The sequence below is a fragment of the Mesoplodon bidens genome, assembly GCF_964165515.1.
Source record: "Mesoplodon bidens genome assembly, chromosome: 13".
Classification (NCBI taxonomy): domain Eukaryota; kingdom Metazoa; phylum Chordata; class Mammalia; order Artiodactyla; family Ziphiidae; genus Mesoplodon; species Mesoplodon bidens.
This window is the reverse complement of record NC_138169.1, coordinates 5,877,636-5,901,186: the sequence shown is the minus strand read 5'-3', so window position 1 is coordinate 5,901,186 and position 23,551 is coordinate 5,877,636. Positions and strand designations below refer to the sequence as shown.

The window sequence follows — 23,551 nt, the reverse complement described above, 5'->3', positions numbered from 1 at the left end:
CGGGCGCTGGGGGGTTGGGAGTGGTAGGGAGATGCGGGGAGAAACTGATTAATGGGTACAACTGATAAATGCGGTCTCTTTTGGGGTGAAGAGAACGTTTAAAAATTAATAGTGGTGATGGCTGCACAACACTGTCAATATACTAAAACCCACAGAATTGCACACTTTAAATGGTGAGTTTTATGGTATGTGAACTTTACCTCAAAAAAGGTGTTAATAAAACAAAACAAAAATCGAGGTGCTCATAAACACAGGGCCCGACGTCAGTAGCAGAATAAAGAAATAACGCAAGTGCCTGAAAGCCAACAGAAAAGGGGGTGTGAAGGACGCTTTCCAGCGGGACACGGGACCCCCCTTTCCTCGCCCGTGGGTGGGTGACCACCGCACAGTGGCCCCAGCGTCACTGGAGGGGCCCCTGGGAGCCCCACCTGTAGCAGTGGCCGGGCTCCGTCCGGCCCGCGCGTCCTGCCCGCTGGTCGGCCGAGGCCTGGGAGACCCAGGTGACGCGGAACGAGGACACACCGGTGACACGGTCGTAGTGCCGCCTCTTGACCTTCCCGCAGTCCACCACGTACTTGATGCCTGGGATGGTGAGGGATGTCTCGGCCACGTTGGTGGCCACAACACACAGCCGTGTCCCCTCTGGAGGAGGTTGGAAGACCTAGGATGGGGGGACAGGAGCAACAAGAAAACTGACCTTTGTCCCACCAGAGTCAGGGAAGAATTCGCGGGACAGGGGTCAGAGGAAGTCAGCCAGGCGGGGCAGGGCCTGGAGGTGACGCTCCCCGCCTCGGGCCACTGCTCCCCAACTAAATGAGGGAAGCGTTTCCGTCCTCCGAGTAGGAGATCCCCATACCCTCTCAAAAGTCTGGGGCGCTGAGCAGACAGCTGATGGAGAGGGTGACCCGGGGTCTGACCTGCTCCCACCTCAACGCCTTTGGGTGCCCCCCACCCGGCATCCATCCCAGGCCCCACACGGTTACCTGCGCCTGCTTCTCCGGGGCCAGCAAAGAGTAGAGAGGGAGCACGTGGAGGGGACGCGAGGCATCGGGCTGCTCACCTGCAGGGGAGGCAGAGGCCTGCGGCACCCCGCTCCCCTGCCGTCCAGCACCCCCGCCCGCTCTGCCGGGGAGGCCCCCCTGCAGCCCCGCTGCCAGGGCTCAACCCTGGGCACCGGCAGAGAGGGTCGGCAAAGCCAGCCACGCTGCAGCCTCTCCTCCTCGGAAGAGCCCCAGGCCCTGTGTGGGGACCCCTAAGGGCTTGATTCTGCACCCCCCAAACCCCCAAGGCCTGCGTTCACCCAGCAAAGCCGAGCCCGGGGGTGGCGCCCCCATTACAACCGGCACAACAGAGACCTGAGGGCCTCCTGTGTCCGGCGGTTTCAGGAGCTCAGGAGACGGCAGGGGGCAGGGCAGGCAGGAACCCCAGCTCCCCGGGGGCTCGTTGCCGGACAGGCCCATCGCGCGACCCAGGCCCACGCGGTGGAAGCAGAGGCCCCGGCGGGTCCCACCTCCGTCCGTCCCGTCGTCCCCCAGGTCCAGGTCCAGGTCGGAGCCCAGGGCCTCCTCGTCCTCCTCGTCCATTTCCGCTTCCCTGTCCTCGTCACCTTCGCCCGCTGGCAACACCGAGTAATTGTCCAAACTGATCTGGGGCAGCGTCTATGGTAAACAAGACATCAGCACCGCGGGCTGCGAGGGACCCTGCGTAGAGACCGGCGTTGCGAGCAGAGCCCGCGGCCACGTGAGCCTGGGCAGGTCACTCGACCCTGTCCTGCCTCAGTGTCCTCATCTAAGAGTTGGGGACGATCACGGGACTTCTCGAAGGGCTGCCGTGATGATGCTACGAGCTAACACATGTGCAGCCCTGAGACCACTGCCTGGCATGCTGTAAGAGCAGAAGTGATGTCGTGCAGACGCCCTGGGGTAAAAGCTCCCCATGTCCGGCCACCCCCCCACCCCCAGCTCTTCAGCAAGCACGAGGGGTCCCTTTCCCTTGTCCGACCCTCCCTGGGCATCCATGCAGGCCCTGCTCAGGGCTCGGGGCTGGGCCTTCCAGAAACTTCCTCCAGGCCCCCAGTACAGGGAGCCTGGAATGTTTTAAGTCGCAGCCCACCCTGCAGCCTCCGGAGCGGCACCAGTCAACCTCTCCCTCCACGGCAGGAAGGTTCTAGACCCCTGCTGCCCAAAAAGGCCACCAACAGCCCCAGATGGCCACTGGGCACCTGAAATGTGTCTAACACGACTGAGGAGTTGAATCTTAATTTTATTTGGTTTTACTTAAATTTACATCTGTGCAGCCATATGGGGCTAGTGGCCACCACACGGCCAAGGCAGCTGCAGAGCCTGAGCTGCCCCCTCCAGCCTCTACGTACCGTGGCCTTGGCCTTCCTCGCCCGAGCCTGTGACTTCTTAAACCTCCGCATTTCTTCTACCGAATCTTTCTGATCGTCCTTTTCTGGGAAAAGATGAGCAAGTTAGGGAAAAGGCCATCTTGTGGCTGGTGCCAGGTCATCAGGGTCCAGGGTGAGGTCACTGCATCGATCACCATTCACTGGGGGGACGGGAGGGCGGGCAAAGGGCTGGCTCTTTTGGGGGAGGCTCCAAAGCCCAGGCTGACCGCCCGCAGCCTCTTGGGTGAGGGGCTTCAGCTCGGGGTTACCTGGAGGCCTGTGCCGGGCAACCGGGAAGGCTCTCCTCAGCCTGCGGCACAGCGCGTGCACCTCTGCCTGCCCCGTCAGGAACACCAGGATGCCACCTGTAGGGAGAACCAGCCCCGCCGTGACCCGCTCATTCACACAGCAGACGCTGCCTTGGCCGTGACCGTGTGCCAGGCCTTGATTTGAGAGCTGGGGTGTGAGGCAGTGCTCATCAAACCAGGGCTGAAGAGGCCCAGACGAGCAACGGGCAGCTGCCCACACACTGAGGGCGCCGGGACAAGGAGCTAAACAGTTGCTGTGGGAGCCGGCATCCCATCCCCCGGTATGAGCCCAAAAGACGGGGAAAGCAGCCCTACTCTGGGGAAGTGGGAGCAACCCAAGGGTCCATCACCTGGTGAACGGAACTAACGGAGCACGTGCCACGGGGATATGGTGAGAACTGTGAGGGGGTCAGGAGTGAGACTCAGGTGGGACACACCTGTTCACCTGCCCTGCGTCTGTGGGGACAAAAGGCTCCCTCCACCCCCTCACCCCCTGCCCAGTTAGTCCCTGAAGCCTCACGATCCTTGGGGCGGAACATGGCAGGGCAGGTGCTGTGAGCGCTCCGGGACCAGTGAGGACACTGAGGCACAGCGAGGCCAAGTGACCACCTGCGTCCCCGCTGCCCGCACCCCCCGGTCTGCAAGGGGCGGACCGGCCTCCTCCTGGCCAGGGCCTCACCTGCGGGCAGCATGCGGTGGATCTTGCAGACTTTCCGGAAGCACTCCCCACTGTAGTCTTCCAGCGGCGTCCGCTTGTTAAAATGCACCGTCACTGGGAACTGCCGGGACTCAACCTACGAGGACGCCCAGGGAAGTACGGGGTCGGGGGTCGGGGGTCAGGCGTGACCTGAGCCCAGGCCCGGGCCCTCCCCTTCCCTGAACTCTCTGACCACGAAGGTCTCCGTTTGGTGCTACGATCCCACCCATCTCCCCCGCAGCAGGCGTCCTGCGCTCTGTCGCAGTTGACAGAGGGGCCCGGCCTCCCCCGGCGTCCTGAGACCCCGGCCTGGGCGGTACCTTGATGACGGGGGGCGGCTGGGCGAAGAGCCTCTGGTTCTGGGTGAAGTCCTCCACCCGCAGCGTGGCCGACATGATGAGCAGCTTCAGCGGCAAGTGCCTCTGGGGGACGACAGACCCGGGGACCCATAGCCGCCCGGGGCCAGGAACACTGACGGGGGGGCGGGGGGCGGGCCCTTGGGGGAGACCTGCTCTGCCCTCCGGGCCTCCCTCCAGCCCCACCCCGCCCCAATCCTCAATCCTTTCTGGTTGCCAAAGATCTAAGAAAAAGTGGAAGAAGTGGGCGGCAGTGGCTTGTTAAAGGAGCCCTTAAGATACCCCCGAGGGGTCTTCCCTGGTGGCGCAGTGGTTAAGAATCCGCCTGCCAATGCTGGGGACACGGGTTCGAGCCTTGGTCCGGGAAGATCCCACATGCCGCGGAGCAACTAGGCCCGTGCGCCACAACTACTGAGCCTGCGCTCTAGAGCCCAAGAGCCACAACTACTGAGCCCACGTGCCACAACTACTTCAGCCCGTGCACCTAGAGCCCATGCTCCACAACAAGAGAAGCCTGTGCACCACAATGAAGAGCAGCCCTGGCTCACCACAACTAGAGAAAGCTCACGCGCAGCAACGAAGACCCAACACAGCCAAAAATAAACTAATTAATTAATTAATTTATTTATTTAAAAAAAAAAGAAGATAGCCCTGAGGGACCTCCCTGGTGGTCCAGTAGTTAGGACTCGGTGCTTTCACTGCCGAGGGCGTGGGTTCAATCCCTGGTCAGGGAACTAAGATCCCGCAAGCCGTGCGGTGTGGCCAAAAGGAATAAAAAAAGATTCCCCCAAGTCAAGCTCTGATGGTGTGAGACTAGACAGCAGGGCCGAGCCTGGGGTCCACCTGGCACACCGGCACAATGGGTGTGGTGGTCTCAGTCCTCCCTCCCCCTCGAGGCTGTGACTGCGGTGGCGGGTGCCTGGTTCCCAGCCCCCTGGGCAGCACCTACTGTGCCCCCTGGCGGGCTCTGCTCTCGAGCCCTTGGAAGCTGTCCTCTGAGGCTCGTAAGGTCCAAACCCCAAAGTTCAGCGTTTTCGGCGAACAGAAGACAAGGTGGGAGGCACAGCGCAGACCAAAGGCCCCATCTCCTTCCTGCAACAACTTCCCGTTTGCCCTACCCCGCGTACCTCCCTGCATCTCCTGTTCTCCCCACCTCCCTCACTCCGCTCCGCCACCCTAGGCTGCCTGACAGTCCTCAACACACAAATCCAGACCATGGCGAGGACTAAAATCATGGAAAATCCCAAGCGTGGGCGAGGACGTGAACTGGCAGCCTGTCCACTGCTGGCGGAACATAAGGGGTGCAGCCGCTGCGGAGGATGGTCTGGGATGGTTGAAATGGTTAAACGCAGAGCTCCCGTGGGGCCTGGCAGCTCTGTTCCTGGGCACAGACCCAAGAGAAAGGAAACAAGTCCACACGGAGACCCGGACACGGACTTCACGAGAGCCAAAACGCGGAAAGAGCCCAACTGTCCTCCAACAGATGAATGGATACGTGAAATGTGGTCCGTCCACACATGCTGACTCAGCCATCAAAAGGAATGAAGCACTGACACAGGCTACACTGGAGATGAACTTTGAAAATGTGCTAAGTGAAAGATGCCAATCAAAAAAGGCCACACGTGTCATTTCATTTACATGAAATACCCAGAATAGATAAATCCAGAGAGACAGAAAGCACACTGATGGATGCCTTGAGACGGGGGGAGTGTAGGAGAACGGGGGTGACAGCTAAAGGGTACAGGGTTTCTTTTCAGGGTGACAGAAATATTTTAAAGTTGACCGTGGTGATGATATAACAACTCTGAATATGCTAAAAACCACTGAATTGTACAGTGTAAGTGCATCCATTATGTAAAATAAAGTCACAACCCCCCCCAGATATCAGGCCAACACCTGCCCCAGGGCCTTTGCACTGGCTATTCTCAATTCTCAGAATCTCCTCCCACCAGTACCCCTCCTCACTCCCTCACTTCCTCCCGCCCCTCCACTCAAAGGTCACCCTCTCAGTGAGTCTTCTCTCACTACCAACCCTCCACCTTCTGCCTGGTACTGCCCCCTCTCCCCGGCTCTGTCCGTCACCAGCTCACAGGCTTTCTGAGTTTGCTTACTGTCAGTTGCCCTCATGAAAATGGAAACCCCAGAAAGGCAGGAACCTGTCCTGTTCACTGCGATGTGCTTGGTGCCTGGCACACAGCACACACAGACCTGATGTCTATTTGATAAAAGTTCTGCACTTCTAAGAACTGGGCGTGGTAAAGTGCCAACCTCTCGGTGGGACTGGCGGGGGCCAGAATAGGACTGTCGCACAGAGCTCCCACCCCAGGGCAGCATCCCTCTGACATCCACCTCTGCCTGATCTGGGGTGGGGGAGATGCAGGCAGAGGCAGACCCCAGGCCGGGCGCCAAGGCAAGCATCTCAGAGCACATGGAGCATAAAGGCTTGGCTGGGTGGCCCCACCAGCACTGCGGGTTCCAAAGACCCGGCTGGCGTCTTAAAGCTGGCTGCAGTGGAGCCTGGCCCACCACGGTCTCCTTGCTTGAGCCTCTTGCTCTGGACAGAGGGAAGGGTCACAGCGGATGAGGCTGGACCCAGGACGGGGATCACACAGGGTCTATTTACACCAAGACCCGCAGCCCAGCACGGGGCCTGGGGGGTCCTGTCCCGGGAGACCCTCTCATGGCAGCGGCCTGGGTGTAGACCGCCGTGGGCTGTGGGAGCCGTGGCCTGGGACTCGGGGCTCCCCGGCACCCTCACCTACCTTCTCCCGGAGACGCACTATGCGGGACAGGAGGCCGATGAGGATGTCGGTGTACACGCTCCTCTCGTGGGCTTCGTCAATGATCAACACCTTGTACTTCAGCAGCAGGAAGTCCTGGGTGGGGAGGTCCGGGGATGAGGCCAGCCAGCCGGGCCTGAGCACCCCAGGGTCATTGCACCCCAAAGTGCCTGCTCAAGGAGCCCCTCTGGTAGCCACCACAGATCCGGGAGCACTCGGCCTGCGGGGAGGTCCTGGCCTATGACCCTGGGCCAGTTGCTTCACCTCCCAGGCCTCTTTCTTCATCTGTCAAATGGGACAATGGGACCCATCTCATGGGGTCACGGTGAAGTTTCGGTGACAATTACTATCTATAAAGTACACAGCACGGGGCCTGGGCCCTGGCAGAGAAATTTCTAGAGAAAAGGCAGCTACGATCTATTAGAGCCGAGCTACCAAATGCAGATGCCCATGGGGCGGGGAGGGCAGGCAGGAAACAGGAACGAGGGGATGTTGGGTGGGGACCAGGGGCAAGAGCTCAGCACATGCCATAGAGAAAGGGGCCATCGGACGCCACAACACACTCACAGCCACCGTCCCAGGTGGCCTCGAGGCAGAGGCAGGAGTCACCTCTGCCCTCCCCAGTGACCCCTGCCCGGGGGACGTCATACAGCCCAAGAGAAGCAGTGTGCATTTGGCTAACACACAGTCTGTGAACCAAACCACATTGAAAATACAAGTTCACGGGCTTCCCTGGTGGCGCAGTGGTTGAGAGTCCGCCTGCCGATGCAAGGGACGCGGGTTCCTGCCCCGGTCCGGGAAGATCCCACATTTCGTGGAGCGGCTGGGCCCGTGAGCCATGGCCGCTGAGCCTGCGCGTCCGGAGCCTGTGCTCCGCAACGGGAGAGGCCACAGCAGTGAGAGGCCCGCGTACCGCAAAAAAATAAAAAGAGAGAAAAAAAAAATACAAGTTCACGTTTAATGAGCACTTACGAGGTGGTGTGCTAAGGTGCTTTCGTGTGTCACACGGTTTTTGTTTCAAAGCAATTAGGAGGAAGGTACCAGCTTGCAGATGGAGAAACCAAGGATCACAGAGGTTGCATAACTTGCACAAGGTCACACAGCAGCACGGTGGTAAACACAGTGCTTTGCCAACATTCGCTGCTCACATCCCAGGTGACATCCTAGCCACCCCGCCCCCCATGCTTACCAGCCTTGCTTTGTGACACCAGATGAGCAACCAACCTTTTGGATTTCCTTGAGCAAGACGCCATCAGTCATGAACTTGATTCTGGTCTCTTCGGTCACGTTTCCCTCGTATCGGATCTGATAGGAGACGACCCTGTGGGCACAGGCTACGGTTCGGTCCCCCAGAGCTGCAGCTGCCTGGGGCTGCAGCCGTGCGGCCACTCCAAGGTGGGCAGAGGAACAGGCCTGGCCCCGCTGGGCAAGCGGCCGAGGGTAGGGCCCACCGGCTCCCCCAGCAAGGCCCGGACACAGGTCCAACCCGCCTCCCTCTCCAGGAGCTGTCATGGGCAAGTGAAGAGCATGTCAATCAAATATGCACACGGACCCTGGCTGGAGCCCGATTTGAACAACCAACTGTAAAAGCTGTTTAGGAGACAACCCGGGAAGTGGTAACACGGACCAGAGCACACTCTGGAGTTATGATACACTCGTTAGTGACGGTGGCGGTACTGCAGTTATGTTTTCAGAACCCTTATCTTAAAAAAAACAAACAAACAAAAAAACAAACCCAGGGACTTCCCTGGTGGTCCCGTGGCTAGGACTCTGCGCTTCCACTGCAGGGGGCACGGGTTCGATCCCTGGTCAGGGAACTAAGATTCCCCAAGCCTCGGGGCACGGCCAAGAAAACAAACAACCCAAAAACCCCCCAGACTCATGATCTTTCAGACCCGCGCAGTGAAATATTGAGGCTGAGATGATGCGAGATCTGAGACTTGCTCCAAACTGGGTCTCAGGTACATGGGGGCTCATCATACTAGTCTTTCCACTTTTGTATACGCTTGAAGATTTCACACTAAAAAGTTGAAGAGAATTGGGCTTCCCTGGTGGCGCAGTGGTTGAGAGTCTGCCTGCCGGCACAGGGGACACAGGTTCGAGCCCTGGTCTGGGAGGATCCCACATGCTGCGGAGCGGCTGGGCTCGTGGGCCACAATTACTGAGCCTGCGCGCCTGGAGCCTGTGCTCTGCAACAGGAGAGAGAGGCCCGCGCACTGCGATGAAGAGTGGCCCCCGCTTGCCACAGCTAGAGAAAGCCCTCGCACAGAAATGAAGACCCAACACAGCCATAAATAAATAAATAAATAAATAAATTTAAAAGTTGAAGAGAATGAAAGAAAGGGGCGGCTTTGTATGTACTGTAATTCTCAAGGTACGCATTGAAATGGCACAAGAAAGATACAGAAGGGCATGAACAGTAGAACCATTCACGCAGCAGCCAGACAGCGAGAAACACAGAGACACAGGACTGCCTGTCTGTGCACAGAACTGTCTAGAAGGATCCACAGGAAATGTGCAGTAGTGGCTGCCACCAGGGAGAGGAGCTGGGGGCGCCTCGCCCACCTAAGATGCGAACAGAACAAGGCTCCCCAGTTTGCGTGCTGGGCCCAGCGGGGGCAGGCTTCTGTCCCCAGAGCCAGGACGGGCCTGAACCGTGGCAGGTCCTGGTCGGTAAACATCTGATGACAGTGTGGATGGCGGGCACTCTGCCTCTATACGATTCCGTGCTTTCTTTTTTCTTTCTCCTTGGCCGTGTGGCGCAGCTTGTGGGATCTTTGTTCCCTGACCAGGGATCAAACCCGGGCCCTCGGCAGTGAAAGCGTGGAGTCCTAACCACTGGACCGCTGGGATATTCCCTACAGTTCTGTGCTTTCTGGGCCTCAGACCACACTGGACACGCCACGCCTTCCAGCCTGAACTGGATGGTCTGGGCTGAGACCCAGGCGTCTGCGTTATAAACACGGCGCGGAGCCACCCTCAGGCCAGGGCTATGCTGTGTTCAAACTGCTCTCCGAGGCAAGTCCTGCAGACTTACTGCCGGGAGAGGATTTCCGTTTGGAAACCTGAGCTGTAGAGTAACCCGGCCACGCTATTCGCCTCCCGCCTGCCTTCGGCCACCTGCTGCTCGGCTCTGCCCTCAAGGCCCTGGAAGGGCCACTCGGTCCCCTCACCAAGGGCCTGGCTGGCGTGTCCCTGCTTCACGACGCCCCTGGCAGGAGGGTCCTACTGTCGGCGTGTAGGGAACCGCCCTGTGCTTAGATGCAGACGTGGCGCCCCCTCCCGGCGCCCCCCAGGGGAAGGAGGGCCTGCGCCGCGGCTCAGGTCTCGGGGGGCCGGAGGGCCACCCCCAACTCTCCCATAGAAGGCAGAGCCCTCACCGCGGTGACAGATTCATCTCCTGGGCCACTCGCTGGGACATGGCCACGGCGGCCACTCGGCGGGGCTCCGTGACGCCAATGATGCTGTTGTCACTGGGGGAGAAGAACACAAGGCATCAGCAGGGCTCCGCCCCCACGGCTGCCCCGAGGTCACACGCGGCCCACACTGGGGGTGACGGGACACGGGCGCCAGGCAAGGCACCGCAGCATCACTTAACAGCAAAAGGGAACGGCCCACAGGGCATTCTACAGGAGATGCTCCGATAATCGCGGGGCGAAGGGGTCCAGGCAGCCGCAAACAAGAACGAGGCCTAGGTGGACCTGGGCCTGCAGCCCGGGGGCTTGTCCAACCCAGCCGAGCACCTGTGCCTCCACAGAACCTACCCAGGGGACGGGTGGTGGATTCTGGGCAGGAAAGAGTCGACCCAGCAGGCCCGAGGCTGCTCTCCCTACAAAGCTCTGCTTCCAGGGCAGCCCCTGGCTGGTGTCTGGGATCCTGGATTGCAGGAGGGCTCCTGCCTCTCCCTGATGGACAAGAGGGGCTCACTGCGCCTGAACTGTCTGTACAAACAAGGTGGCTCATGCTGACACCTGCTTTCCTTTGGGGAGTCTAGCATTGGGTAGGTACCAGGCAGAGGGCGCCTGTGTGACCAGCCCCCAGTAAGAACCCCGGGCGCTAAGCCTCTACTGGGCATCCCTGTTTGATGACATCTCTCACGGGCAATGAAGCGTGTCCTGTGTGACCCCTGCCCTGGGAGAGGGCTCTGGGGGCCTGTGCCTGGTTCGCCAGACGTCACCCCGTGAGCCTTTCCCTTTGCTGGCTGTGCTTTGTGTCCTTCACAGTAATTTATCACAGCCGTGAGTACGACTACATGCTGGGTCCCGGGAGTGTTCCCAGCAAATTGCTGAACCTCGGGGTGGTCCTGCGGACCCTGACACACACGGGTCAGAAGGGCCAATAGGAGTTGACACGCCATCCCTCCCACCAGGGACCAACCTAAATGTTTTACACAAATTCAGTCATTTCATCTACGTAACAACCCCGTGAAGTAGGTGCAGTGATGAACCCCATGTCACAGCTGAGGAAACTGAGGCCCAGAGAGGTTAAGGAGCTTGCCCCAAGTCACACAGCACGGCAACGGCAGAGCCAGAATTAGATCCCCAGGAGCCCTGCCCCTAACAACTTCTGGGGGCCACATCTCACTGTCACCCAAGGGACCTGCGAGGGACCCTGTGGCCAGCCCCCACCTGCTGTAGCCTGCTTCGTAGAGAAACTGGGGCACCTGGGTGGTCTTCCCGCTGCCGGTCTCGCCGCACACGATGACAATGGGGTGCTCAGCCACTGCCTCCATGATCACTTGTTCTTCAGAGAGAATCGGGAGCTTCAGCCGCTCTTCCTGGCGAGAGAGGGGAAGTCAGCGCTCACGGAATGGGGGTGGGGGGGTGTCGTCCCCTGCAGAAGGGCGGAGGGGATGGGGGGCTTGGCTCAAAGCAAGATTACGTAGGGTGACGTGGTTCCTATAAAGGCAGCAGCCGGCATCCAGCCAAGGGGAACAGGTGTGCCCGCTGGAGGATGGAAGCCCTGACGGCTGGGGAGGGGCAGAGACATGGGCTGGGTCCTCGGGGACAGCGTGGTGCAGAGAAGCCCCTCTGGGCACAAGGAACTCTTGCCTGCTGCTGGGGGGAGCCTACACTTATGGCACAATCACTTCGGCAAACAACCGGGTGCTAATTTTACCAAAATCGAGAATGTGAGATACAGCGATTCCTTTCCTAGGTCCTAGGTACTCACACATGGGTGCGCGTGCACACACACGTACACACGCTCACACAAGTATTACATAGTGGGGGAGAAGTTCCGTGACCCCCTGCTTGCCCTTGTTATGTGTGAAGCACGCTGGCACACTAATTTTAAACATTCCGTTCTCTAACTCTATTCCATTCCATTGGTTTAAAAAAATAAAAAAATAAAGGTGCTGGCCATCTCATGACTTCACAATGGCTGTGACTTCCAGTCTGTAGACGCTGTTCCCCCCCAAATTTTTGTACCTGTGGCTTTGAGAACAAGGCAAGAATGTTTAAATCAGCAGTGAAGATGGTAGCAAAAAGCTAAAACCACCCAAATGCCCAGCCAGAGAAGGGTACTTAAACTGTGCTCTATCCACGCAACGTAATGCTCTATGGCAGTGAAAAAAAAAAAACCAAAACAAAACCCAAACGGACCTTGGTGACACACATCTACACGGATAAACAGATCTCGGGAACACAATGCCGACTAACAAATAAGCAAAGTGCTGAAAAATATGTATGATGTGAGGCCGCTTATAAAAACAGGCAAACCTAGGCTTAAAAACATGCACGTGGAAAAACCACAGAGAAAGGCAGGGGATGAACCCCAGCGGGCACCACGGACACTGGATGGCGGAGCCCTGGTTCCTGAATGGCCATGTGGAGGAGGATCTCACACACTGGGCTCTGACATCACCTACAAGGAAACCTTTGTGGCGTGAAGCACTTCAGGGCCTGTCAGAGCAGCCAGCTCACCCTAACTGCTTACATATGAGCACACAGACGTACCTGTGACTGAAACCACCTCATTTCCACAATCCAATCTGTGGTTGTTTTCTTTTTTACGTAGGCGGGCCTCTCACCATTGCGGCCTCTCCCGTTGCGGAGCACAGGCTCCGGACGCGCAGGCTCAGCGGCCATGGCTCACGGGCCCAGCCGCTCCGCGGCGTGTGGGATCTTCCTGGACCGGGGCACGAACCCGTGTCCCCTGCATTGGCAGGTGGACTCTCAACCACTGCGCCACCAGGGAAGCCCCAATCTGTGGTTTTAAACAGCTGCCCTAAGACCCAGGAACCCTCTGCCTCAGGCCTTTGCTCATGCACTTCTCGGTGTGGGACGGCCCCCACGTTCTCATCTGGTCCCTGAGCTCCCGACCCGGATGCCCTCCCTGATGAGGCCAGGCCCTCCTGTGCTCCCCGCCTCATGGTATCCGATCTTCCCCTCCGTGGCTCTTGTCCCATGTGTGGTCGACCTCGGTCTCCCCTGCTGGACCGAGAGCTCCGAGCCTGCAGATCGCTCCACCTCCTGTGCTGGCCCACAGCACGTGCTCCATGGAAATGTGTGGACGGAACCACCACCCGCGATGGGCCAGACCCTGCTGCATCACCAGCCTCACGGCTCCCCAAGTACGTTCCATGGGCCTCGGGCTTCACCTCCCTGAATCTTGTTGTCATGACAACCCAGTGTGACCCTCATTTTACCAGACAAGGATACGAAGTATAGAGAGGCGGAGTCCCTGTGAGTAGATGGGTAGCCCACGCTATGGATGAAAACGAGGCCCAGAATGAGCTGGAAGGTGGGGGAACCAGCACTCCGTTCCAGGTCAACTGACTCCAGAGCCCAAGCTCTTGTCCCAGTGAGCAGATGCCTGGACCAGGACCTGTGGTCAGAGGCTGAAGGTGACGGTGACCAGACGATGATAAGGGCAGCGGACACCCAGCAGCCCCGACCATGTGCCGGGAACCCGCTCGTCAGCCCTACAACAACCCTGCAAGGTGGGTACAGCTATCCCCCTTTTCCAGGCAAGGAAACTGAGGCACAGAAGGCAATGCAACCTGCTCAGGTCCTGGGATGCCCTCTCTCTGCACCCTCAGCCTCCTCACAGCACTGACCTGAGCACCTAAGCTCTTAATCACACACCAGAGAGGCCAACCTGCATTTCGGGGGAGCGGTTCACGGGGATGAAGACGGCGGGCTTCGCTGGGGGCCTGGCCAGGGCAGAGGCTGCCGCAGGAGGAGCTGATGAAGGGGCAGGAGTCTCGGCCAGACCGCTGGGCACTGGGCTCTGGCCCCTGGCCCCGGGCGGAGCCGGTGGCAGATGCGCTGGGGACGACCCTGCACCGGCCTCTGCCGGCTCATCTGCTGGGGTCTCCTCGGGTCCAGACTCCGCTGAGGACTCAGACTCCTCCTCGTCTGCCTCCTGGCGGTGGCGCTTCCGGTGGGCCCCGCTGAGGCTGCTGATCTTCTCCAGACCCTGGGCTGCCAAGCTGTCGGGCTTCCTGCCGGGAGAGCCAGAAGTCAGACCCTGGGACGGGCCAGTCAACCTGAGGCAGCTGTGGGCCGCTGCAGGCTCCTCAGAGGTCAGGACGCAAAGGCCACGTCCCTTCCTGCCGCAGGGCCTTTGCACCCGCTGTCCATGCTCCCTGAAGACAACTGCTCCCTTACTTGATTCCAAGGACGCCTCTCGGGAAGACTTTCCCTTACTGTGTAGCCTCAGTCACCTCCCCCACCCGCCTCCATCCTCTTCTACCTGCTCTTTTCTGCTTAGTGCTCACTAGCACTAAATATATATGTAGTCACTGGATCACTGCCCATCTCCCCACCATTAGAATGTGAGTTTCTTAAGGGAAGAAATTTAATTTTTGTGCACTGCTCTATTCCTAGGGCCCAAAGGAGAGCCTGAGATGCAGTTTGCACTTGATAAGCAGTCGTTAAACGCACAAGGCTTAACAGGCCAGTACTGGAAATGAGCAGAGAGGGCCAAGTGTGAGAGCAGAGGGCAGGGGCCCGGGCTGGGGGGAGCACACGGGCCCCATCTAACGCCGGCTGCTCTGTGGGAAGGCCAGCTGGTGCGGCCACATCATCCAACTGGTCAAGACCGGGGGGGACCCTGGATTTTCATGTGAAATCTCCTAATTCTTAAATGTTGACTGTTGAATAGTGTCTCCCCAAAATTCATGGCCACCCAGATGCTCAGAATGTGACCTTATTTGGAAACAGGGCCGGCAGGATGTCATTAAGATGAGGTCATACGAGATTAGGATGGGCCCTAAATCCGATGACTGGTGTCCTTAGAAGAAAACAGAGACCCAGGGGACTTCCTTGGTGGTCCAGTGGTTAAGACTCCATGCTCCCAATGCAGGGGGCATGGGTTCAATCCCTGGTCGGGGAACTAGGATCCCGCATGCTGCGTGGCCAGAAAAAAAAAAAAAAGATAAAAGAAAACAGAGACCTGGACACACACAGAAGGCCATGGAAGACACACAGAGGATGCCACGTGACGATGAGGCAGACTGCGGTGATGTGTTTACCAGCCACGGAGCGCCCAGGATGGCTGGCACCACCAGAGGCTGGGGGAGAGGCTGGAACAGATTCTCTGGCCTGCAGCAGGAACCAACCCCACCAACACCTTGACTTTGGACTTCTGGCGGTCAGAACCACAAGAATAAATTCCTCTTATTTCAAGGTCCCCAGTTTGTGGTGACCTGTTACCGCAGCCCTAGGAGACTCATACATGTGCAAAAGATCCAAATGTCTAATGATGCTACAGGAACCAAACAAAACCTGCTAATGGGCTAAATCAAACCCTTGACCTCCTTGATGACGACTTCTGGCCTACTCGTCCCTGCCAAAGCTGGAAGGACCTGTAATGCAGGACTCAGTGTTGCAGGAAAACACCAGCATCCTGGAGTAAGAACTTTGCCATCCTGTGCACTGTAGGATATTTTGCATTATCTGAGGCCTCTACCATTTGAGGCATTTTAGCACACGGGTCATTGCAAATGCAGTTTCTCATAACCCCAGAAGACGCCATGACCCTTGAGCCCCCCTGGGAGCCCTGGCGGGAAGGACGGGCTTCAGGGAGGAGCCAGCGACTCACTCTTTGGTGCGGTACATGCGGTCCCCAGTGCCCAGTTTGGACGTGGTGTAAAACAGTCTCATCTCAGCTTCCGAAACCTGGACTTCGCTCAATTTCTGGAGCATCTCTGCTCGCTGGGGAAGGAAATGAGTGTGTTACACATTTGGCATCATGATCCTCTCTTCAGAAGGGAAGTTGAGACTCTAAATAAAATTCCAGCATCACTAACACCTACAGTCTTTTTTAAGCCGAAGGTTGAACTGCAATTACCATCCTTCACGGAGTTCTTAACGCCGACAGACGCGTGAGCTGAGGGTGGCTTTTTGCCCCCTTACGGAGTCTGGGATTGGATAAACAAGGCTCTCTTTGCACCACGGTGTGTCGTAAGGGAAGATCATTGACTATCCAGATGCCCATCAACAGGAGATGGAATAAATAAAGTAGGGCCCATTTGTATAATGCAAGACTTCCCGGTAGTCAGGTACAAGGGAAGAACAGCTGTGTGTGTGACAGGAAGTGGTCCCCACTCTGCCTCGAATAAAGCAGTGAGCAGGGGCGGGTCCAGTTGGTTCCTTTCCCCTGGGTGAGCAATTCATGAGTGTTTGTTTTGTTATTCTTGAAATCACACAGATATTTTATATCTGCTTTTATACGTGTATATGTGTATATATATATATATATACACACACACACACACACACACACACACACATTTCATAATCGATAAAAAACAACGTACAGAACAGCAAGAAAAGATGCTCACAGCATTTAAATAGGACACACTCAGAGGACAGTGAGCCTCCCCCGTATGAAGGGCTCCAGGGACCAAGCGTCAGAGCTGCTAACGGGAGGCCTGTGTGTCCCCTGGTGGACACAGCACACCGTGTGGTCACTGCCAGAAAGACTAACGAAAGAGAACCTCCTGAAGCCTCTAGATCAGGGTTTCTCAGCCTTCACGCTACTGGCATTTGGGACCAGATAATTTTTTGATGTTATGAGCACTGCAGGCTGCTTAGCAGCATCCCAGACCTCTACCCACCAGATGCCAGTAGCATCCCCCAAAGCGTCACAACCCCAAATATGTCCAGATTTGGTCAAATGTTCCCGGGGGGGTGGGGCAAAACTGTCCCAGTTGAGAGTCACTGCCCCAGACCCAAATACCAATTTATAGGAAATTCGGAGGGTGGAAGACCATGTTTATATCAGAGACAAAAAGTTTTTAATCCAGACCGTGGGAAAGTCTCTGAGACAAACAAACCAATCTCTCCAACAAATATAAGGGAGAAAGACAAGAGATACGGGTGGAGAGCATCTATGAAACAATCAGAAATTTGACTATTTACTGGATATCTAATGGTATTTTGAAAAAATTTAGACATGCTAATGGCATTGTGGTAATTTGAAATGGTCCTTATTTTAGAGATGCAAACTGAAATATTCAGGGATATGTATATGGGTTGAATGGTCCTCCGAAAACATATATCCATGTCCCAGAATGGGATCTTATTCAGAAAAAGGGCCTTTTTAAGTGAAGGGTAATTAGCTTAAGGATCTCAAGATGAAATCCTGAATTATCCAGGTGAGTCCTAAATTCAAAGACAAGTGTCCTTGGGACTTCCCCGGCGGTCCAGTGGTTAAGACCCTGCGCTTCCACTGCAGGCCGCACAGGTTCCATCCCTGGTCAGGAACTAAGATCCTGCATACCACATGGTGCAGCCAAAACATTTTTTTTAAAAAAAGAAAAAGACAAGTGTCCTCATCAGAGATACACAGAGGAGGGACACACAGGGGAGCAGGCCACATAAAGACAGAGGCAGAGGCTGGAGCAATGTGGCCATGAGCCGAGGAAACCTGGAGCCACAGGAGCTGGAAGAGGCCAGGTAGGACCGTCCCCTGGAAACTTCAGAAGGGGCACGGCCCTGCTGACACCTCGATTTCAGACTTCTGGCTTCCAGATCACTGAGAGAACACATTTCCATAGTTTTAAGCTACCCAGTTTGTGGTCACTTGTCAAGGCAGCCACAGAAACTAGTACAGATTGATGCTGCCTGGGCTCTGACCCAGGGGGTGGGAAAGTGACCGGCTGTGGAGATGACCAAGGTTGGCCATGAGCCTGACGACTGTTGGAGCTGGTGACAGGTACACTGGAGGCCATGACACTACTGTCTCTACCTTTATATATGTTTGAATTTCTCATTACAAAGTTTTCTCCTTAAAAAAATATTAAGCAAAAAAGGTTAAAATTCTCCAGAATGAAGTTAAAAAATAAACAACAAAATGAATGAGGAGGGAAAATAAAAAGTGAGCACGTTGATCGACCAACTCCTGGCTCAACAAACACGTGGCCTCCACAAAGCTGGACCTGTCCCAGACTGACGGATACCCAAGTAGCACATCTCCCAAGGACTGGAAAGGTTCTGGATCTGTGTGTCCCATACGGGGCACTAGTCACACGTGGCTATTTGCATTTAAGTTAACTAAAACCAAATCACATTAAAAATCCAATTCCTCGGCCACACTGGCCACATCTCAAGCGCTCAACAGCCACGTGTGGCTGGTGACCACTGTACTGGACATTGCAGACACAGAACTTGTCCCTCCTTCTGGAAAGTTCTATCCGACAGTCCAGCCACAGGGATCACGTTGGGGGTCACGGACACCCCGACCCATCCCTCGCCGTGCAGACAGAGCGTGCATACCTGGCGCTTCTTCTCCTTCTGGTCTAAGATTCTCTGCAGCATCTTCCGCTCTTTCTTGGTCAGGGGTTTCTTCTCCTTCTTGGACAGGGGAGGGGCTTTGGTCTTCTTCTTCTTCTTGCTGGGCAGGACGAGTGCGTTGCTTGCATCGACTCCTTTCAACGTGTCCTTATCTGAAAAGACACGCTTGCCTGACCCACAGCCCTGGAGGACGGAAAGCACGGACGCCTGCGAGTCTCAAGATGCTGCGTTAACGCCGATTTCCTCCGGGCTGACCCTCCTGCCCACAGTGAGAGCCACCCGAGCCCCCGCATAGGAACGGGGGCGCAGGCCCGTCACACCTTCATTCCACCAGTCCACCCAGCACCTGCCACGGGTCAGCCGTCCTCGCGTTGCGGGGAGAGGGATGCGGGCACAGCAAGGAGGGAACAGGCTGCAACAGTGCCTCCCTCCCAGCGGGGCCCTGCGTTTGGCGGGGCCATCTTTACAATAAACCATCTTTACAATAACTCTGAAAGACACTCTCTCACATGTGTACAGTGGACTGAGTACCAAGCTTGCGTCACAGCTATTTTTAAATGGTGGAGTTTGGGACATCCCTGGTGGTCCAGTTGTTAGGACTCCGTGCTTCCACTGCCAGGGGCATGGGTTCAATCCCTGGTCGGGGAACTAAGATCCCAAAAGCCGTGTGGCATGGCCAAAAAAAAAAAAAAGTCGGAATTTGAAAGTATACGTTTCAGACCAAAATCCAGCTTGCCTTATCACCCTTCAACTCAAACCTACTGCAGCACCATGGGGAGGAGGGCGCTTGGGGAGCACCTATTTCTGCCTGACACCCGACGCTGGAGTCCCCGTACGGGCAGTGTCTGACATTTATTAACTTCTCAGGCTTTGTACATCTTTATGACATTACCAAGTGCAGGAGAGGTTGTGCGCTCCTCAGTGAGAAAAATGGGACTATTTTAAGCAATGCAAGCCATCCATTCTGCAGTTCTCAGACAGAATTAAAAGCAGGGGGAGAAAAAGAAAAGAGTATATAGCAGCATTTTTCAAAGGCTCCAAATTGTGAGACGTGGTGACAGCTAAAGGAGTGTGTGCTTGTACGCGCTTGTGTTTCAAAATCTCTCGGTTTTAATTTCTAATATGGTAAATATCGACAGACACAACCCACACTAACAAAAGCACTTTGGTTCCTCAATTTTTAGGAATGTAAAAGGGTCCTTGGTGCAAAAAATTTGAGAACCTCTGTGCTATAGAAAAAAGGGGTGGGGGAGATGTGCTAAAAATAAAAATAAGAAAAAGGGTGATATTGGATTGGGGAAAGCGCTTTGAAGAAGGTAACCTGCTTTATATCCTTGTAAGATCCCTCTGGCCCCTGAGAAAGGTGGGGATAGACAGAGATGTCTTGTTCTGGGGTGAGAAACAACTTTCCCCAAATCTTTGAGTCTAAGAGACCTCGGGTCCCTCTGCTCTCACCCAACTGTCAGTCCAGGGGTCTTCTGCCCTCTTAGAGGGGCCATCTCACTTCCTGAGCTGTCACTGCTGTTACAATGGATGACGCCCATCACAGGACAACGTCACATCTCTACAGCTTGTCTTTACTTTTCAAAGCATTCCCGTTTCAGTCACAAACATATTCTCCCAAAATACCACCTCCATGACTCTGAGAGCAGGTAGGATGACTGTTACTGCTGGACCCATTTGACAGCTGAGAACACTGAGGCACAGAGATGTCAAGGCGATTTGCTTCAACTCCCAGACTATCCCTGCAACTTCCGAGGAGGGAATTCGGACTCCAGATTCCCACTCTGACAATCTTTCCTATAACCCCACTGCCTTCTGGGTCCAAGAGGAGAGTGTGGAAGAAGAGGCTGATGAGCGGGGTCGAGGGAAGCAGGCTTTCCCAGCGGCCCCGGCTCTCCCTCCCTCCCTCCACCTCCTGAATCTAGACTCAGTCTTCCCTAACACCTAAATCTGCTTGGCCCTCAGGGATCCTATACAAGCAGCTGGATGAGTCCAATTTTGGAATGTGTTCCGTCTCAGGGGCCTGCAAGACAGCTGAACCCATTCAATCACTTCAGCCCAACTCTCCCCCGAAACTGGACCCATCACGGTCGCCGATGGCCTCCCCAGTGTTACATCCACGGTCCTTTCTCTCCCTGCCTGATCCCACGGCCACATCTGACACAGACGGCGGGTCTTCCTCTTGGTCCCCGGACAACCACACTCTCCCAGGGTTCTCTTCCCACCTCACTGGACCGGACTCATTGCCTCAGCGAGCCAGTCTGGTCTTCAGACTTCAAATAAGCTGCAATCTCCCCTGGACTTCCCTCTCTCAAGCGTCCGATTCAGCAGCGGCCTGCTGACCCTTCTACTTGGATATCTGACAGGCCCCCCAAACCACTCATATCCAAAGCCAAGCTCCTGGCCTCCCCGCAAGCTGCCCATGCCTGCTTCCTCCAGCCTCCAGCCTCCAGCCGCACGCCTGGGATTTGTTCTTGACATGTCCTTTGCCAGAACAAAGCTCCATCTTCCAAGTACATCCTGAATCCAACCACCTCTCACCACCTCTCCTGCTACCTCCCTGGTCCAAGCATCAACTCTTGCCAGAGTCAATGTACTCAGCAGCCTCCTATCGGATCGCCCAGATTCTCTGCCCTCTACTGCTTTTCCTCAACACAGCAAAGTGATGCTGTTAAAACCTAAGCCCTGGGCTTCCCTGGTGGCACAGTGGTTGAGAATCCGCTTGCCAATGCAGAGGACACGGGTTCGAGCCCTGGTCAGGGAAGATCTTCCACATGCCGCGGAGCAACGAAGCCCGTGTGCCACAACTACTGAGTCTGTGCTCTAGAGCCCGCGAGCCACAACTACTGAGCCCGCGTGCTGCAACTACTGAAGCCCGCACGCCTAGAGCCCATGCTTTGCAACAAGAGAAGCCACCACAATGAGAAGCCCGCGCACCACAACGAAGAGTAGCCCCCGCTCGCCGCAGCTAGAGAGAGCCTGTTGGCAGCAACGAAGACCCAACGCAGCCAAAAATAAATAAATAAAATAAATTAAAAAACAAAACCAAAAAAAACCTAAGCCCACCCTGAGTCCTTCCTCTGCTCTCAACTCTGCAGGGCCACCATCCTCACCATGACCCACCAGGCCCTACAAGATCCTGCCCCCATTTTATTTTATTTTATTTTTTTCTACCCCCATTTTAAATTTCATCTCCACTCAGCCATTCTGACTGCCTTCAGGTCTTAAAAAAGGATTCAACGTCTTCTCAATAGGGCCTTCCCCGCCGCCCCCCCCCACCATGAAACACTGCAACCTGCCCAAACACCTCTTGTGCTTTATCTCTTTAGTATGAATGTATGCAAAACGTTCTATGTATTTTGTGTTTATCTTTGCTTGTCTCTTCCCAGAAGCATCTGAACTCTGCAGGGCAGGGATTTTTTCCCTTAATCTCCTCTTCTGTTACTCTCCTAGAATAGTGCCTGGCACATAGTAACCATTCCTAACAAAACGGAGGAGTCTGGGCAGAAATGTTAAGCAGCCTGGAGCTAAGCAGACAGGTCTGGGCTGAAAAATACAAACTTAGGGGTCGCTGGTAGGGAGGTTATAATGGAAGCCATCAGAATGGATGGACTTACCTTGTAATTCCTTACCCAAACTCCCCCTATAGCTATACTTGGGCTGGACCCCACTGGAAAGAAACTCCAGGTATTGTTCCAAATTCAGTTAAAACGAAACTGTCACTATTCCCCCTTCCTTTCTATCATCTGGGAGGGGGGTGTCTCTCCGTGTGTCCCGCCCGAGTCGCGGAGGCAGGGCATAGTCCGGGAGCCCTTCGGCCCCCATTGGCCAGCCCTGGCTCCGAGGCCCTGGTTGGTCCCTCCCCCGAATCCCAGCCCTCGTCCGGGGGCGCCTTACTTACCCTCCAGTTCCAGGCGCACAGGGGGCGGCTCGGGAGGGCCCTTCGAAGGGCCGGGGGCCGCCTGCTGACGCCCCTTGATGTTGTACCTCCGGCGCAGCTTCCCCATGGCACCCGGCTCCTGTTCCGCTCCCGCGGGTCCTACGACCAGCACACTACGAAGCCCAACCCACGTGGAATCCCACCGAGCGTTCCGGCCGGAAAACTTCCGGGCTGCGCTCTCGCGAGAGCTGAAACTAACGGAGTCCCTGGGGGCGGGGCTGGAGGCGGGGCCACGCTGATAGCAACGGCCGGCCGGCGGCGGAGGCGGGACCAAGTTAGAGGAGGGGGCGGGGCTGCGGAGGGCTCAGTTTAAGCCCAGGGCTGTTCTCACAGAGGTTTGGTCTGAGTCTCTAAATACTAATATTAATTTGGCTATTTGGGAATGGGAGTGTTCTGTCACCTTTAAAAATATAACCCTGCCCCAATACAATCTTCTTCCCTCTCTTTTTTGCTTATCTGCATTTTCTGATATTCCTACAAGAAACAGTTGTGTAATAAAAAGGCCCTAAATATTTCCATTCCAGTGACAGGTAGAACTAAAAGAAGGCATCTAATAGACAACTTTGAATTCTCATGACCACATCCCATTGTCTGTAGCGCACTGGGAAATAATGTATTTTCTGAATCCTGTATCTTGCGACTAGAACATCTATATTGTGCCTCCTTTTTTCTGTTAAAAGCATTAATTGGTTAAGGGCAAACATTTAAATTATATCACAAAAAAAGGGAAGGCACTAGACGTTATTTTAGAATTTTAGAAAGGATAAAGTTATTTTTAAGACTTATTTGAAGTTACTGCCCCAGGAAAAACATTTGAATAACGCAGAACAAGATCTGGCTGCAGAGCAGGTAAGCAATAAATTGTTGTTGATTGGAATGAATGAATGAATGAATGAAGAGTGTGATTAATTTGGATAAGCTCCCCTCTTACCCCGAAAAGCAAAAGCAAAAACAAACCCCCCTTTTGTTGTGGTCATCCATTTACAATGCTTGGTGTCAGTTTATTTATCTCTTGTAAAAATAAAATACAGGGCTTCCCTGGTGGCGCAGTGGTTGAGAGTCCGCCTGCCAATGCAGGGGACACGGGTTCGTGCCCCGGTCCGGGAAAATCCCACATGCCGCGGAACGGCTGGGCCAGTGAGCCATGGCCGCTGCGCCTGCACGTCCAGAGCCTGCGCTCCGCAACAGGAGAGGCCACAACAGTGAGAGGCCCGCGTACCGCAAAAAAATAAAATAAAATAAAATACAGTGTGTGTGTGTGGAAAAAAAAAAAGCCCCCACGAACACACAGGAGGTGCGTGAGAGGATTTAGATAGTATACATATGAACATGCT

The 23,551-nt window shown here is 55.5% G+C and overlaps 1 protein-coding gene across 1 annotated transcript in view; it reads right to left on the bottom strand.

Annotated features, from left to right (window-relative positions):
- The window catches only part of DHX37 (DEAH-box helicase 37), a 30,984-nt gene extending 8,614 nt beyond the window's left edge, over positions 1–22,370 (bottom strand). Inside the window, exons 1-15 of the mRNA XM_081251894.1 lie at positions 22,179–22,370; positions 18,257–18,426; positions 15,579–15,691; positions 13,632–13,977; positions 11,159–11,307; positions 9,911–10,003; positions 7,755–7,851; positions 6,513–6,626; positions 3,715–3,816; positions 3,377–3,491; positions 2,659–2,754; positions 2,372–2,454; positions 1,511–1,658; positions 984–1,060; positions 429–661 (exon numbers count right to left, since the gene is read on the bottom strand). Of these exons, the coding sequence (XP_081108020.1) occupies positions 429–661; positions 984–1,060; positions 1,511–1,658; positions 2,372–2,454; positions 2,659–2,754; positions 3,377–3,491; positions 3,715–3,816; positions 6,513–6,626; positions 7,755–7,851; positions 9,911–10,003; positions 11,159–11,307; positions 13,632–13,977; positions 15,579–15,691; positions 18,257–18,426; positions 22,179–22,284 (2,042 nt within the window). The 5' untranslated portion in view covers positions 22,285–22,370. The remainder of the gene's footprint in view (positions 1–428; positions 662–983; positions 1,061–1,510; positions 1,659–2,371; positions 2,455–2,658; positions 2,755–3,376; positions 3,492–3,714; positions 3,817–6,512; positions 6,627–7,754; positions 7,852–9,910; positions 10,004–11,158; positions 11,308–13,631; positions 13,978–15,578; positions 15,692–18,256; positions 18,427–22,178) is intronic.
- Positions 22,371–23,551: the final 1,181 nt, after the last annotated feature.